The following is a 17,525-nucleotide window of genomic DNA, read 5'->3' as shown; positions in this document are numbered from 1 at the left end:
AATCGGGGGTTTTATTTTCCGTTAAATAAGGAATGGCCGTTTTTCCTTTTTACGTCAAATGCATTTTGCATGGGGAACTTCCAATCCAACTAATGGAGGGGTTCCCGGTTTTTCCAAGATTTTTAAGGAGGAGGAGTAAGCTTAAGAAGACTTTATGGGGGGAAGCAACCTTGGCCCGGTTTTGGGGGGTTCACCGGGAAAAGAAGGATGGGGATAAACAAGTAACTCCCAAACATACTTTGTTTTTTAAGAAAAGGGGGGAAAAGATCACACAATCATCTATGTAGACGACATGATCCCCACGGCGAAGAAAGAGGAAATTGAGAATAAAGAGAAATTTATTTTTTAATTTTAAATGAAAGATCTTGGGCTACCAAGTATTTTTGGGAAAAGAAGTACAAGGCCCAAGGGGAAATTTTTTTAATCAAAGGGACGTTTACTTACCGTAAACCGATGTTGGGGGTAGACCGCCGATACTCCAAGGGTCAAACCACGGGTTGCATAGTGAAGGGGGGGAACCCCTCAACGGGAAGATATCAACGTTGGAAAGGGTCACATCCCACACCCGCCCGGGTACGCTTTTCGTCCGGGTGCCATGCAAATCGAGCATGGGGGATTGTCGATACTTTGGGGCACTGGCTGGAGTCATGTTCAAGAAACAGGAAAAGGATGTCACGATTCGACCCTTTTGTGGTGCCAAGCACAAAAACAAGACAAGGGTGCCATTTTCTTGACGAGGTTTTAGTACTAAAAATGTTGTCTTGATCAAGTGGGTGTAATGTTGTATACTTTGCAGGTACTTAATGACACATTGAATCCAGTTTGGAGTCAACATTTGATTTTGTAGTTGAGGATGGATTGCATAGCTGCTGATGGTCGATGTTTATGACCATTACACATTTGGGAAGGTGATTGGAATGATCAAAATGAATATGTTCTTGATTCTATTGATGAAAACTGAACATTTTTAGGATAAAACGGGGAGATGCATAATGACACTCACAAGGGTTATATTGGATGGAGAATTGACAGATGATTTTCATTTAGTAATGGCAATGAATCAGGAAAGGTCAAGCTGCATATCAAATAGACCTCGCGTTCTATCGTCAAGGAATGAAACCGGACGTCGATCGATCAAGAACAAACCATGGTGTTCAATGTAAACATAGCTCATAACAGTTTTAATGATTTTTATTTTTTGTTTTGAGAGACAGAGAAGAAATTCTAGGAAGAGGCAAAGTTTTGGTTCTTTTCAATTGTATTCAATTATTTATTGGATATGATTGCTACTTTACAACCTCCTTAACCAACAATATTAAAATTTCTCAGCTGACTTGTAACCTTTTTTCACAAATTTCAGCACTAAATTAAACTTTATGCTCCAATTTAAAACCCAATAATGATGAATTTAACATATTCTTTAACACTAATTAATGCAATTCTCTAACTAACATACCAATTGGCAATGATCACTACATGACAGGCACGCTATAATTATGTAGAATAAAAATTTGGTGTGTATGTGTACACACAGAGAGAGAGAGAGAGAGAGAGAGATGGGAGAATTGGGTGGAAAGCAAGTGGGGTGAAGTTTAAGGGTTTGACGAGCTGTAATTAACACGTGAAGGCATAAACTTTCCTTTCTAGTATAACCAATAATTTCGCAGTCAATGCAATTTTAAAAGAATTAACTGCAGATTTTGTTTATAACCTAAAAAATTTCCCTTATTTCTCCATTCTCAAACGGCTTTCTTGGACTTCTTTCACTGAATTTTGTTTGTGCCCTTCTTCATCAATCTACAGCTTATTGCTGTTGCTTTGATGTGTTCCAACCTAACTAACAAGTTACTGAGTGATTAAGGTTTCTATTTACATTGTTTTTATGCTTGAAGTTGGTTGTTCCTTTTGTCGGTCGGTGGCATTCTTGCAAGATTCTGCAGTTTTTGGGTTGAGAAAGTTCAGATCTTGATTGCTTGTCTCGGTCAAGATCAAATTTTGGAATCTGGGTTTTGCTTGAATTTGTGATGGGGTGGAGATATAGAGGCGGTCTGGTTTTAATTGCTACCGTTGTCATTATTTGGGTTGCTTCTGCTGAGGTTACACAGGTCTTGATTCTCTCTCTCTCCAGTTTTCAATTATCCTTTTAGATTTAGCTGTTTTTCATGGATATATACAAATCTGTTTTAGCAATTTGGGATATTCATATTGCAGTCTAGGAACAGATTTGAGATATGTTTGGACGAAATGTGTTAATTTGAAAAAAAGGATTGTTATAGTCTTGCAATTTAGATAGTTTAGGCCTAATATGTCACCTTAATCTTGAATGTGCTTCTCTAAAACAGGATATCTTCACAGACTATAAGCAGCCATTTGCTGTGACATACCTTGGAGCTTCTTTAATGGTGATTTATATACCTATAGCATTCCTCAAAGACTGGTTATGTAATATCCTCAAGAAACGTGCTAGCAGAAAGGGTGACGACATTTTCCCCGGTCTAGGCTCTGCACAGAAAATCTTTGAAATCGAAATTCAAGGACACATCAACAGGAAAGACAGTGAGGTAGACCTCTCTGAACATGATGAGGGGAAGCCCTTGGTTTCTGTAGATGATTCTAAAAGTATCAAACCCGAGAAAGAAATCACAGCTAAAGAAATTGCTACTTATGGATTCTACCTCGCCCCTCTTTGGTTCATCACTGAGGTACCTTAGTTCAATGTGCGTTACTCGAGTTAGTTTTGAGGAAATTGTCAAATTCGCTCATCTTTTTCAGTATTTCTCAAATGCTGCTCTTGCACGGACGAGTGTTGCAAGTACTACCGTTTTATCCTCCACCTCAGGGCTGTTTACTCTCTTCTTTGGGGCGTTCTTGGGCCAAGATACCTTAAATTTTGCGAAGGTAGTTGCTGTCTTTGTTAGCATTGGTGGTGTCGTCATGACAACCCTAGGAAAAACATGGGCTGCTGATGAGTCGGAGCTAAATATGTCTTCGTGAGTGTCTCCACCCGTTTTCTTGAATCTTGAATGTCTTCAGTTTCATGTTATTCCTCAGTGCAATTGTAATGTATATTTCAGGACTGATGGTTCAAACTTTTTGTTTCTGTTAAAGAAGTAGCAAGCGCTCTCTTTCCGGGGATGTATTTGGGCTTCTATCAGCTATGACTTACGGTTTATTCACTGGTAACATGCTTTTCTCACTCGATGATGGTACAACATAAGGCTGCGTTATCCCTGATACTTAATATTGTGCTGCAGTGCTGCTCAAGAAGTTTTCTGGCGAGGAAGGAGAGAGGGTTGACGTGCAAAAGCTGTTCGGCTATATTGGCCTATTTACACTTGTGGCTCTTTGGTGGCTTGGTAAGTCATTAGAGCGTGCTCTATGTATTTCTCGTTTTGTAATCGACTCTAAATCCGTGTTCGTTGCAGTATGGCCGTTAACAGCTTTAGGCATAGAACCCAAATTCACCATCCCCCATTCAGCTAAGATGGATGAAATTGTGATTGCTAACGGGCTTGTTGGGAGCGTTCTTTCAGACTATTTTTGGTACGATAAACTACTGCTTTTTTTTTTCTCCACACAGACCTCGTACAGTCTCATGATTTTGCTCTGGTCATGTTTAGGGCATTGTGTGTTGTCTGGACAACGCCACTAGTGGCCACCCTGGGCATGTCTCTCACCATTCCACTGGCCATGGTGGCGGACATGATGATTCACGGGCGATCTTATTCGGCCATCTACATTCTTGGCTCAATCCAGGTATACAAAAACTTGTATCAGACTTTCTGATAGGTGATAGGTCAAGATCCGTTGCATGACCTCTGTTCGGAACATCTTTGCGTTGCAGGTGTTTGCAGGATTCGTGATAGCCAACCTTTCTGATAGACTCTCAAAGCTATTGGGTTTGTAGTGTTTGCACGCATCAAATCGCACCAATATAGTTTGTATATTTGTCACAGCAATATCTGGTCGATCATGATTCATGAAATGTAACAAACTTTTTTAACTTCATCTCTTGATTTATTTGCCATTGATTTGGAGAATTTTGTGTACACGTACAACTCATTTATATGTAGCCATTGTTTTTATTGTGATTTGAATAGCTCCTCTTAAAGCGTACAATTTTCATGCAAAATTTTCGTTTTTTGGTGATGTCAAAGAAAATAAACGAATTAAGAAACGCGCCACTAATCTTCGGAAAAGATCACCCAATATATTTGGTGATACATCTTCTACTACATAAACTATAAAAGAACTAGAGTTGTCTTGTCTAGTTATACGTCGGTGCGGATTTCCTATCCCTAATACACACTCTCACAACTTAATAAAATAATGTTATAATATATAAGTGATGGTCAAGTGGTGGGTAGTATTATTTTATTAAGTTGTGAGTGTGTATTAGGGATGGAGTAGAGAATGTGTAGTAGGAGATCCACTCCGATTATCTGTCAAAACTGACCAACTCCACATCCTATTTGCATCCATCAAAATTAGATCTTCTTGTCATACAAAATTCAAAACGTAACAAAATGGATAAGGAGATTCATTTCCTCTTAGCTGGTGGTTATGCAGTCAGCTCCTCCTCTTCGTCGTCTTCCACTTCCTCATCTTCTTCATCCTCATCCCCGCTTCCAGCACCACCACCATTAGCCTTGGGAATGTCCTCAGGATCCTCCCCGTCATCTCCTTGGTCCTCCCCTTCCTCTTCCCCTCCGGCTTCTTCATCCTCATCTTCATCGTCATCCTCATCTGCTTCTTCATCCTCATCTTCATCATCATCCCCATCTTCATCTTCATCTTCACTGGCTTGTTGATTCTCAGGATCCTCGGACTGCATCCTGCGACTTGTAGCATATATAACACGAACATGTTTCAAAATACGTATGAAAGTTGAATGATTTCGTCCATGGACATGAGATGGATAATGGGATTGAATGACGCCACAATCAAATATGGACGTTCGATTAATAAGTTGATAAACTATTAAAAAACGAACACTTTGCTATAAGGAATGGAATAAGAAAATAAAGAGTAAAGACACATTGAAAAACTCAAGTCGGATTCCGCCAAAAGGCGAGTTCGGTACACCTATGGTTAAACCAAAAAAAAAAAAAAAAACACAATTTTTTTATTAATAAAAACTCAGTCGTCCGCCTCTTTATAGGCAAAAATATTGAATAAAATCTACCAAATCTCCTAATGGGATAACTACTACTGATAATTAAATAAAAAAACTAGTATATAACAGAATCTTAATCCTAATTCAAATATAATTTAAATGATAATCTTAAATTTAACTAAATCCTAACAGCTCTTAAATGAAATTCCTAAGCTATACTTAGCCGATTCCTAACTAGTTCATTTATAATAAAAAAAATCTCAATTTATCAAACAATGTCTCTTGGCCTCTCTTTCTTGTGGGGCCAAGCTATAATTCCTCTTGGCCTTTCTCTTTTTTTTGTGTAGTTTCGGGGTTGAGTTATGATCATATAACTTTCTTATTTATTCTCTTCATTCAACACATAAAATTAAATTGAATAAAATTTATAACGCCCAAGAAAAGGCCATCTTCATTAAAATAGAGGGAGTAATACATAGTTTGATAAAATTATCTTGGGTTAAATTATCACCCATAACTATTATTATATGTTGACTAAAATATCCTCATAGTTATTTTAAGTAAGTTTATGTCTTAGGTTTATAATCATTTCACATAATAATCAAATCTTGGTACATTTTTATATACTTCTTTAAATATTTACCAAATTTAGCATATTTATCAATTTAATTGGCTAATTAAAAAAATTCAATTAAGATTTGAATATTACAAAATAATATAATACTATTATTATATTATAAAAAATCATTTCGAAAGGGACGAGTTGTTGTTAACTTATTTTTTGAAAAATGATACTGAATATCATTTTTAAAGCAAAATGTCTCAATTAGTGTTGTTTCAAAAATTATAATATTAATTTCAAATTTTGATTCAATAAGTACCAAATTTATATATTTATTTTTAATAAACAAATATCAACTAATTTTAATTTTAAAAGTGGAGTTTGTTTTACAATTTTCTCTTAAAATATACTAATTTACACTGTATTAACGTTTTAAAATTAAAAATTTAAAGAGATTGTTAGTTTAGAAAGTAAAGAACTAAAATAAAAAATTATGAATTTCTTAAATTTGAAATAGTAAACTCAATTAGTATTAACATATTCACATATCAAATTTTATATTGTTATATGTAATAGTGAATTGAGCTTATAATAACTCTATTTTAAAAAAGCGAGAAAAATATTAACTATATAGCTTTACAATAGTATTAAATAGATTAGTAAAAAACATATGATTGTTTTTTTAATAAGGTTCGATGTAACGTTATAAAAATTAATATGTAGTATAAAGAATCAAAATTAAAATCATGAAATTATTAAAATAAAATATAAATTAATTAGTGTTAGTATATTAGAATTGTGATCGATTGCTAACTAATTGGAAATTTCAAATTAAAACTAAATTTTAGCCATTAGAATAGTAGATCTGGTGGTTGAAATAATAACACGTGAATTATATTTTAAATTTTAAAAATTAGTACTTCCTTTGTCCCACAAGAATATGCACCATTTTCTTTTAGTCCGTCTCACAAGAATATGCACTTTCTAATTTTGAAACTTTTTTCTCCCTAATGAGGTGGGACCCATTATTCACTAACATTACTTTATTTACTTTTATTCTCTACCTTTCTCTTACTTTATCAATTTTGCATTAAAACTCGTGCCGAACCCAAAATGCATATTATTTGGGGACAGAGAGAGTATTAAATAAACTTAAAGGGTATTAATGTCAGTTCTAATATACGGAAGTTAAACTAACCATTTTCTTTCTGCTCAAAATCATTTTAAAACTTAAAATTAACGTAACTCTACCGATTTAAACTATTTTTTTCGTAAAATATTAAATTAAAGGTAATTTCATAAAGATTCTAACGAGATCCAATTGCATATTTTCCAACGATGATCGAATGATGGAATTTTATAAATTTTATTTCAATTTTCCTATATGTTGACAAACTGATTTTATATCAACACATGCATAAAAATATATTAATATTATCAATAAAACTTTTTATATTTTCTAGTACTTGTGTTGAACTTTACGTGTCACCGTGGTGGTATTTATAATACAAATGTTGATATTTTTGAATACTTGCTAATTTTAATTAGTTGCGTGTAATTGTGAATCTTAAGCTTTCAAATTTTAATTAGTTGCGTGTAATTGTGAGTTTTAAGCTAAGAGCAATAATAGTATTTCATAAAGATACAAATAAAATATTAAATATATACCTTTAAATATATATCTTTAAAATATAATTAAATAGATGAGTTGAGAAATTGCGAATTTAAAGATATTAAATATGTTAAATGTATTGAATTAAATTCAAAATTACGAAATAGTTAAATCCACTCAATTAGTATTAATGCATCATGTATCAAATTTGAATTTGTTGCATGTTATAGGGAGTTAAGCTAGTATTTTATAAATAAAAGGAAAAAAAAATATTAACCACATCTCTTTAAAATATTAGTATATATTTAAGTTAAGAACATATGATTAATTTTTTGATTGAGCTTCGAGTTTAACGTTCCAAGAATTAAGAATTCAAAGAAATTAAAGTTTTGGATTGTAAAGAATTGAAATCAAAACTGTAAATTCAATTAGTATTATTATATGACATATCAAATTTTAATTTATTGCATCTTCCAGTGAATTGAGCTAAGAAATCTAATAATTTTATAAAGAATCATGTAATAAAAAGTGAAAAAAAATAACTTCATCAATATTGAAACAGATATATACATATACTACACTAAAGGGGGAAAGAAATAAAATAAATTGTCCATCATAAACATGTGAGTTCCATATTGCCAAATAAGGTACTCCTCCAAGGAAGTGATCAATTACTTACTACTCCTCCAGGGAGTAATTAGCAATCACAAATTAAGACCAAATTTTAGCCATTAGATTATGAGATCTAGTGGTTAAAATAATATCACATAGATTATATTTTAAATTTAAAAAATTATTAAATAAACTTAAAGGGTATTAATGTCAATTCTTTCCCATCAAAATCATCTCAAAACTTTAAATTAACGTAACTCTCTCGATTTAAATTATTTTTCCGCAAAAATATATCAAATTAAAGATAATTTTATAAGGATTCCAACGAGATCTCAATTGCATATGTTCCGACGATGTTCGGGTGATGAAATTTGATAAATTATATTTTAATTTTCGTACATGTTGATTATTAGATTTTATCAATAAATGCAAAAAAATCTCAATATAGTGTAGGTTAAATATCAATATAAATGTGTTGATATTTTCTTGTCCTTTTGTTATATTCTCATGTCATATTGTTGATATTTGTAATACACTAGGTTGATATAAAAAAATACCCACGAAAATTATCATATCATAACATAATGACGATATTATTCTTTTGTTGATATTTTGTTTACTATTTATTGAAATTTGTGAGCTTTAATCTCATCCACTCATTTCAAAATCAGATTTAGTCTTAGTTTTGGATTATGGTATTATAAGCCTTAGAAGAGGACTCACTCCTCCTATACATGCATATTTATAAAGCACGTCCTTAATATGTGCAACTAATAATGCAGGGGCCAAAAATTACATATATAAAATATAAATATAACTAAAAATAAAATATAATACACAATTACTACTTAAATCCTATTATGACAGTGCCATAATGTCAAAAAATCATTGCCCTCGTTAATATTGAATCATATATTTACCCACACCCATCAACAAAAATACTATACGATTCAATACTAACTCTGTATGTATGCCCTCTCTATCTCTCTCCCAATAAAAAACACTGAGACTGGGCCAGACCCTTTAGACAGACCAATCCAACCCTAATCATCCAAAGAGCCCAATAACAAATCAAACAACTTTGCAACTAAACCAACAAAAAAAGAGAAATGTGACACCAACGAATCAACAGGTAATTGAGACTTTGAAGTTTGAAGTGCATTTTTCTTCACTTCAACCAAACAGAAAAAGATCCACAACAACTATATTTGACCTGCAAAATGAAGTGGAAATTTCCATCAGTTAGGGAAGTAACTTTTCCTCAACTACAGAGAATTGTTGACAGAATTTTGTATGCATTTATTAAACAAGTTTCCATCTGGAAATTTAAGGAACGACTCAAGTCCTCTTTATGTTGAATCAAATTGGAAATTTTAAAATTTAAGTAATTCAGCATTAAAATATCTTGCCACATCCATTTAAGGTGTAAAAGAAATAAATATGCAGCATACCTAAAGAATCCAGGGGTAAACAAGCACTTAGAAATAACTTTAATGTTATGGCCTTCTATTGAATCATCAACAAAAGTCACTCAAAATTCTCCATAGCTGAATGAAGGTCGGAAGAGCGTCTTCTGAAAAGTGGTTCCATGTGGGAAGATGTCACATTAGATCGCCACCTATCAGAATCATTAATCTCATTCCATGCCTGTACTAGCTCATCGACCTTGAATCCTACATTAGACACATTAGATGATGGGAAGGATGAGCAAGTGAAGGAACCATTTATGAGAAACATGAAACAAGCAAATAATAAACCATATTGTACCTTCTAAAGCAGTGTCATTCGAGCAATGATTTTTTATTAGTACAGTAATATCTGTTTCTGATGCTCCAGCAAGTTCGAACTTTTCGACTGCAACCTCAAGGCATTCTTCCCAAGTTTGGAGACTCAACTTATATTCCACAACGGAACGCTCATACAACATTGTACCCCATAAGAGATTGATCTGGGACCTCATATTTTTAGCTTGCTCAGAAGCTTCATCAGCTGAGATATCTTTAAATAAACCACCCAAACCAAATTTTTGAAACAAAGCTTTATCTGTTTCATATTTGGAGATTCCATTAAGGCGTTGTTCTTCAATCTCTTCCCAGATTTGCATCCCTTTCTCCATGCTATCTTCAGCCTTGTTATATAGTTCCAATATCTCTGAACATGAGCCTATGTCCAAGTCAGACTTGCTCCCAAGTACATAATACCAGGAAAGCTTCACTTGTTCAAATTGCTGCAAGCCAAGAGCAAGATACCCTTCATAAAAGTCTGGCTTGACTTTAAGAGCTTCCTCGTACTTCATGCCCGCCTTTGTGTATTGTTTTTGTGCCCAATCATAAGCATCTTTAACCTGCACCACCGATGATCCAGTGGCTTCAGATAAACTACCTGCATCAGAAGCCATCCTTTTCCTTGCCTTAGACAAGTGAACGTTTCCCCAGTTAAACAAGGCTAAAGCAGTTAACTCCCGGAACTTGGCTGCAGCTATGTCAAATAACTCTTGAGCTTCTTTACTTGTAACAGTATCTTCCAGTGCTTCTGAATATAATTTCATTCCCATTTGATGAATATCCATGTATGAATCACAGTCAAACCCGACGTGACTCTTGAACAGACTTGCAAACTGGACGATCCAATCCTCAATACAAGTTGACCCTTTGTCATCTGCATGAATGTTCTTTGTCACCACCAATGGTTTCTGAGGGCCTTTGCTTAACGCTTCTTCAATGCCCGTTCCTTCATAAATAGGTTCTTTGTCAGGACTAACTTCAGCAATGTACAGCCTCAAAAATCCATGACGATGAACCAGTCCTTCAGCTACCCTCAGCTCATCCGTGGTAGTGATGGTAACCAAGTCCCCTTCTTGATCCTTATACTTGATCAGTACACCCATCAAACTTGGGAACCTGTCAACAACTATATCCCTCAACAGACGAGCCGCGCAATTCACAGGCAACTGCGCTCCTCGTATATCCTCACCATGAACCAATTTCACCGACTTCATAAGCACTTTCTCCTCTACAACCACCTTATGCTCTGTCTTCTTTTCCACAACTTCATTCACAGTCTTCAACTTGGTATTTTTCTTCCTTTTCCCTTTCTCTTTGCCAATCTTCCCAGGCACAGGCGGGGGCGGGGGAACAGGCGGATGAACAGTCTCATGGGGCAAAACCACCTCCTTATCTCCAGTCTGAAGGCCGCCTTTCTCAATCCCCTTTCTCACATTCTCCGCGATCTCCAAAGCAGTGGCGTTATTAGGCTCCATGCTCAACACAATACTCACATCTGTTAGAGCCAAGTCAAGCCTATTCAAAGCCTCATAGCACCTCGCCCGCTTAAGCAGAGCCTTGCTATACTTGGGAGCTACTTGAAGCGCCAAATTGCATTCGTTCACAGCTCTCGGGAGCTCACCGATCCCCATTTGCATGTAACAAGCTGCCATGTTAGTCCTGAGCGATGCAACATCGATATGATTGGGCGGCAGCAATTTGAGAGCCTTCTCATACTTGGACATGGCGCCCTCGTGGTCATGTTTCTGGTACAACCTCTTCCCTTCTTGCTTCAATTCCTTAGACATGTAGATGAAAATGGCGGTGTCTTCATCGCGTTTGCCGGCCTTTGCGTCGGATTTAGACCCTATTTGGTATCTCCTCCTAGCGGTGGTGGGCTTTCCCATATCTCTCAATCCCCAAAATTAATCAAACCTACCTTAAAACACAACAAATCAATTGCATTAATTAAACGCATCAACAAATGAGGGAATGCTTCCAAAACCAATCTCTCGTTCAATAAATAGAAAAAACTGTTGGAAAAATAAGTCATAAATGGCCGTCCATATTTGTATTGGAGTTCCTAGAACTTATTTATTTTGATAGAGTCCCTAGTATTGTCTAGTTCCAAAGTGTATTCATTGATGTAGTTGGAGAATCTCTTATTTCCCTATAAATTCAAGGGGAATGAGACATCTCAAATCATTCAAGAAAATTCAATCATATTTATCTCTACTCTCTACATCAACTATGCCTTATCAATCCTTCTCTACCTCTCTCGATTACCATCTTTAAGATGGTATCAGAGCAGGAAACCAACAAAAAACCTCCAATGGAGGTCAGCCAAATACACACACTCGAACTATTGATCGAGACAATCTCAAATCTAATTGATTTGTACAAAACCAACACAAACTCCAAATATATCCCTAGAGATTTCATTTCTCCCCGAAACCAACAAGAAGAATCATGCCTCTCTGAATACAAATACGTCGTCTGTAAGGCAGCCGATGCATCAACAACACCGGCGAACAGCCGAAGGACAAAAATCGAAATGATTTTGACAGAGAATAGCAACGCACCGCTGCCGGAGAAAAAGGAGAGAAATCCTGTAACAGAGGGCATCGTCGGTAGCAGTCAGCAGCAACCGTCTGCGGCAGCACCGGTCGGAAGTAGCGTCGGCGGCGGAAGCAGCAGTACCAGTTGGCAGCAGTACCCGCCACAGGCTGAGGCAGCATCGACAGCGAAGGCAGGGCGGTGCGGAAGAATGAATAAACGGAGGAGGCGCGGGATTTGGGAAACAGCCACGACGCAAAATTCGTCGGCCGAAATCGGCGCAGCCGCCTCCACTCCCATCACCATGGATGTCGAAGCCACAGACGCCGCTTCCTCCAAGAAGCCGACCGTCCTATTCGCGCAGAAACCGAACTTCCGGCCGCTCTCGGCCCACAAAATCTCCGACGGACAGGTCCATTTCCGCAAAATCTCAGCCACCGCCGGCACCAGTGCCAGCCCGCCGACAAAAAACGCAGATCCGCCGCCGCCACCTTCTTCCGGCAATCACAAAATCGAAGAGATGGCTGAAATTGAAAAGGGAGAGGCGGCTGTGATCGAGATGTGGCCAAATTGGGGGTTTTCTAAAACCTCCCTATTCATTTTGCAGACTAGTCCCCAAAGTTTGGAAATATCACAAAATAAACCCCACCCCAATACTTCCTCCCAAATTCGCCCCCAGTCAATTCCAATATTACCAAACCCATCCCAGTTGACCCAAAAATTGCACAAAAAACCCCCTTTTGTCCGAATTTCTGAGAATACACCCCGAACTTTAGAAAAATCTGAAAATACGCCCCGACATTTTGAATTTCAGCCTTCAATTACCTGTACAAACACATTCCAAGCTTTAGCATACTCATCTTCTTCAAACATTGGACCTAAAGACCATCATTGGATTTTTGACTGTGGGGCAACCGATACCATGTCCTTTGATGCATCGGACTTCCTCGACATATCCCAATCCACAAAAAGTTTTGTCCAAACAGCCAGTGGGGAGTTAGCACAAGTAGAGGGGGCGGGCACTGTCACCATCTCACCAACCCTTCGCCTCTCAAACTGTCTTTATGTTCCTTCATTATCCCACAAACTTTTGTCTGTCAGTCATGTAACAAAAGATCTCAACTGCAAATTGCTAATGCAGCCTCATTTTTGTATGTTACAGGATATCAAGACTGGAAAGATAGTTGGGCGTGGCACTGAGCGACATGGACTGTACTACGTGGATGAGATAGCCCAACAGAGTACTGCGATGCTAACTCACGGACTAACTGACAGACAGATTTGGCTCTTGCATCGTCGGTTAGGTCACCCATCCATAAAATATCTCCGTCTGCTCTTTCCTGAGTTAGTATCTTCTACGCATGTTTTGAAGTGTGAAACTTGTGTTTTGGCGAAAAGTCACAGACATTCCTTCAAATTAAACAACACTAGAGAAAAATCACCTTTTGCTTTGGTTCACTCTGATGTGTGGGGCCCTGCCCCAGTTACTGGAGGACAAGGTTTTCGATATTTTTTGTTGTTTATTGATGATTTTTCACGTATGACTTGGATTTATTTTTTGAAAACAAAAGCAGAAGTTTTTGAAAAATTTACTGAGTTCTATCGTCTTGTCCAAACCCAATATAACTCCAGTATACAAATCCTTAGATCTGATAATGGGAGGGAATACGTGAACTCTAGGATGACATCTTTCTTCACTGAAAAAGGCCTTGTCCACCAAACTTCATGTGCCTATACACCAGAACAAAATGGGGTAGCCGAGCGGAAAAATCGATATATCCTAGAAATCACCCGTGCCCTTCTCATTGAATCAAACATCCCAAAATCCTTCTGGCCAGAAGCCATCGCAACTGCTGTCTATCTCCTAAATCGTCTTCCCACAGGGATCCTTAACTTCAAAACTCCTCTAGAGGTCTTCTCTTCCCAAAACTCGGTACCATCATCCCTCCATCTCGACACCAAAATTTTTGGTTGTACCGTGTTTGTCCATATCCCCAAACATGACCGTAACAAATTCTCACCTTGTGCAGTCAAATGTGTCTTCTTGGGTTATGGAAAAAATCAAAAAGGTTATCGGTGCTATGATCCTTCGACAGATCGTATGTACACAACTATGAACTGCGACTTTGTTGAAAGCGAGTACTTCTATAGCCAATCTAGTGGTCAGGGGGAGAGTGAGTCAGAAAACTCGAGTAGTGACGCACTAAATTGGCTACCTCTTTGGGGAGAAACCGTTCAGGGGGAGGGAGAGAATAACCAAACCAATCAGCCAGACCAAAACCCTGTCACAGAAGTTGGTCCAACAGAGGAAGTTAGCAGTACCACCGGGCAGTCAAATCCTCAAGAACAGAATATGCCGCCACAGAACATTGCTGAGCTATCCGACCAGTCTTTAAATCCTGAGGTAAAAACTTCTAATCCGGATATTGATACCTCACTTGGAACCACTAACAATGACAGGAGCAATACCGAGGAACCAGTTACGGAACAAGATACAAGGCACAACGGATTGCCCCATAGAAGTACAAGGGGAATTCCTCCTCGAAGATATTCACCAGACTGGAAAGGAAGGAAGACTAGATACTCTGTTGCCAATCTTACCCAGGGACACCTTACCGAAATGGCTAGGGCATTTGAAGCTGCACTTTATGAAGAAGAAGAGATTCCACAGTCTTTCGAGGAGGCAATGAAACACAAGCACTGGAGGGAAGCCATGAAGAAGGAGATCGATGCCTTGATCAAAAATGAGACATGGGAGAAGTGTACTCTACCTCCGGGAAAGAAACCAGTAGGATGTCGTTGGATCTTCACCATAAAAAGACGTGCAGATGGTTCAATCGAGAGATACAAGGCAAGATTGGTTGCTAAGGGATATACTCAGGTGTATGGAGTAGACTACGAGGAGACTTTCTCCCCTGTGGCCAAATTGAATACAGTAAGAGCTCTTCTTTCTGTAGCTGCATGTAAGGAATGGCCGTTATTCCAATTTGATGTTACAAATGCCTTTCTTCATGGAGAACTTGAGAAAAACAAGGAAGTCTACATGGAGGTTCCCCCAGGGTTTTCTGAAGAATTTGGGAAAGGACAGGTGTGCAGACTAAGAAAGACCCTTTATGGGTTAAAACAATCCCCCAGAGTGTGGTTTGGAAGATTTTGTCAGGCAATGTTCAAACATGGCTTCAAACAGAGCCATTCAGATCACACACTATTCCTGAAGACGAGAAATGGGAAAATGACATGTCTAATCATCTATGTTGATGACATGATCATAACAGGAGATGATGCCGAAGAGATCCAAAATCTAAAGGAGAACCTTTTCAAGGAGTTTGAAATGAAGGACTTGGGAGCTTTGAAGTACTTCCTAGGAATAGAAGTGTTGAGATCCAAGCACGGAATATTCCTAAGGCAGAAGAAGTATGTACTTGATATGCTAGCAGAAACGGGACTACTGGACTGCAAGCCTGCTGAAACTCCCATGGTACCCAACCATGGATTGAAGATTGTAGATGGAGCTAAGCCTACAGATCGTGAAAGATACCAACGGTTAGTAGGTAAACTTATCTATCTTTCTCATACAAGGCCCGACATCACATATGCAGTTGGAGTTGTCAGTCAATTCATGCATCAACCTCAGGAAGAGCATATGGATGCTGTCATGAGAATTGTGAGATACTTAAAGGGAACAGCCAGTTATGGGGTATTCTTGGAAAAGAGTGAAGATTTAGAAATTGATGGATACACTGATGCCGATTGGGCAAGCAATCCCGTCGATAGAAGATCCACTGGAGGATATTTTACCTTCGTTGGGGGTAATTTAGTCACTTGGAGAAGTAAGAAGCAGAAAGTTGTTGCCTTATCAAGTGCTGAAGCCGAATTTCGAGGGATCAAAAGTGGCTTGATGGAGATACTTTGGCTTAGGAGATTGTTAACAGAAATTGGCTTTCCACCTACACGGAAAAGTCAACTTTGTTGTGACAATAAAGCGGCTATTAGCATTTCAGAAAACCCGGTTCAGCATGACAGAACTAAACATATTGAAGTCGATCGTCACTTCATAAAAGAGAAACTTGAGAGTGGCATTGTCGAATTCCCATTCGTTCGATCTGAGGAACAACTTGCAGACATATTGACCAAGGCGCTGAGTCCTAAAGTCTTCAAAGAATTTCTTGGCAAGTTAAGCATCGGAGATACCGTTGCTCAACTTGAGGGGGAGTGTTGGAAAAATAAGTCATAAATGGCCGTCCATATTTGTATTGGAGTTCCTAGAACTTATTTATTTTGATAGAGTCCCTAGTATTGTCTAGTTCCAAAGTGTATTCATTGATGTAGTTGGAGAATCTCTTATTTCCCTATAAATTCAAGGGGAATGAGACATCTCAAATCATTCAAGAAAATTCAATCATATTTATCTCTACTCTCTACATCAACTATGCCTTATCAATCCTTCTCTACCTCTCTCGATTACCATAAATAGAAAAAACCAATCTCCAAATATGAAAAGGTTGCAGAGAAATTGCAGATTAATTGAAATAGAAGCGCGCGAAACAAAATCCAAAAAATGGAATGTATCAAGCGTATACCTGGGATAAAGGAGCTTCCAAAATCAAGAGTTTATCGATTGAAAATGTTGAAAATTGAGATAAAGGGATGTGCCAAATTTTATGCATGAAAACAAAACAAGGAATATCTGAGAAAGGCAAAAGAAATGATGTTTGTCTCTAAATTTCGAATTTCCACCTTGTTTCCCTAGGGTTTCAAATTTCCAGTCTTTCCAAGCCAACTACATTATTCAATAAAGATTGTAGAGGAATGTGGTGTGATCATGCAATAGATCCAATGTCGTAGAATTTCCTATTTAGGCGGAGAATGAAATGTTACAAATCATTTATGGGACCCACATTTTTGCATAGGTGGCATATTCCAAATAGATAGAGTGCTCATATTTTCGTTTATTTTCTGTTAAAAGATTATAATTAAATTGATTATCGTATTTTAGCAAAACATCAGAGGAACAAAAATAGTTTAAGGAATTATGATTATAGAAAAGGAGTGATCAAAATTAATACGATACAATCCTAAGGCCATCCGCATCCTTATCTTTTGTCCGTCTTTTAATCGTCTCATCTCTTCATTATTCATGGGCCCCACTATATTTTTCACTTCATCTCTTAACTAAGAGACAGCACCTGCATCTCTCCATCTCTTAACCATCTCATCACTTAACTATTCATTCAATTTTATTTTTTATTTTGAATTCCAACAAATTCAATTAATAAAAGACTAAAGTCTCTTTTTGGTCCTTAA

The 17,525-nt window shown here is 37.3% G+C and overlaps 2 protein-coding genes across 3 annotated transcripts; one reads left to right on the top strand and one right to left on the bottom strand.

Moving 5' to 3' along the window:
* Positions 1 to 1,621: 1,621 nt before the first annotated feature.
* On the top strand, positions 1,622 to 4,097 carry LOC125218574 (uncharacterized transporter C405.03c-like). 2 transcript variants are annotated; one of them, XM_048120262.1, is made up of 8 exons: positions 1,622 to 2,105; positions 2,343 to 2,702; positions 2,773 to 2,990; positions 3,112 to 3,179; positions 3,255 to 3,356; positions 3,426 to 3,543; positions 3,621 to 3,756; positions 3,845 to 4,097. In XM_048120262.1, the coding sequence occupies exons 1-8, from the start codon at positions 2,025 to 2,027 to the stop codon at positions 3,905 to 3,907; spliced, it is 1,146 nt and encodes a 381-aa protein (XP_047976219.1). In that variant the 5' UTR covers positions 1,622 to 2,024; the 3' UTR covers positions 3,908 to 4,097. The 2 variants fall into 2 exon arrangements, with proteins under 2 accessions (XP_047976219.1, XP_047976218.1); XM_048120261.1 differs by having other exon boundaries at positions 1,626 to 2,105; positions 3,109 to 3,179.
* A 4,606-nt stretch (positions 4,098 to 8,703) lies between these two features.
* On the bottom strand, positions 8,704 to 16,866 carry LOC125222107 (protein PHOX1-like). The gene is made up of 4 exons (XM_048124553.1): positions 16,802 to 16,866; positions 9,670 to 11,600; positions 9,354 to 9,575; positions 8,704 to 9,115 (listed from the first exon to the last, which is right to left on the bottom strand). Exons 2-3 carry the CDS (start codon positions 11,570 to 11,572, stop codon positions 9,430 to 9,432), a joined length of 2,049 nt encoding a protein of 682 aa, XP_047980510.1. The 5' UTR covers positions 11,573 to 11,600; positions 16,802 to 16,866; the 3' UTR covers positions 8,704 to 9,115; positions 9,354 to 9,429.
* Between the last annotated feature and the right edge of the window lie 659 nt (positions 16,867 to 17,525).

This window comes from Salvia hispanica, chromosome 4 (assembly GCF_023119035.1).
Source record: "Salvia hispanica cultivar TCC Black 2014 chromosome 4, UniMelb_Shisp_WGS_1.0, whole genome shotgun sequence".
In the NCBI taxonomy this organism is placed as follows: domain Eukaryota; kingdom Viridiplantae; phylum Streptophyta; class Magnoliopsida; order Lamiales; family Lamiaceae; genus Salvia; species Salvia hispanica.
This window is presented reverse-complemented; position numbering and strand designations above follow the sequence as displayed.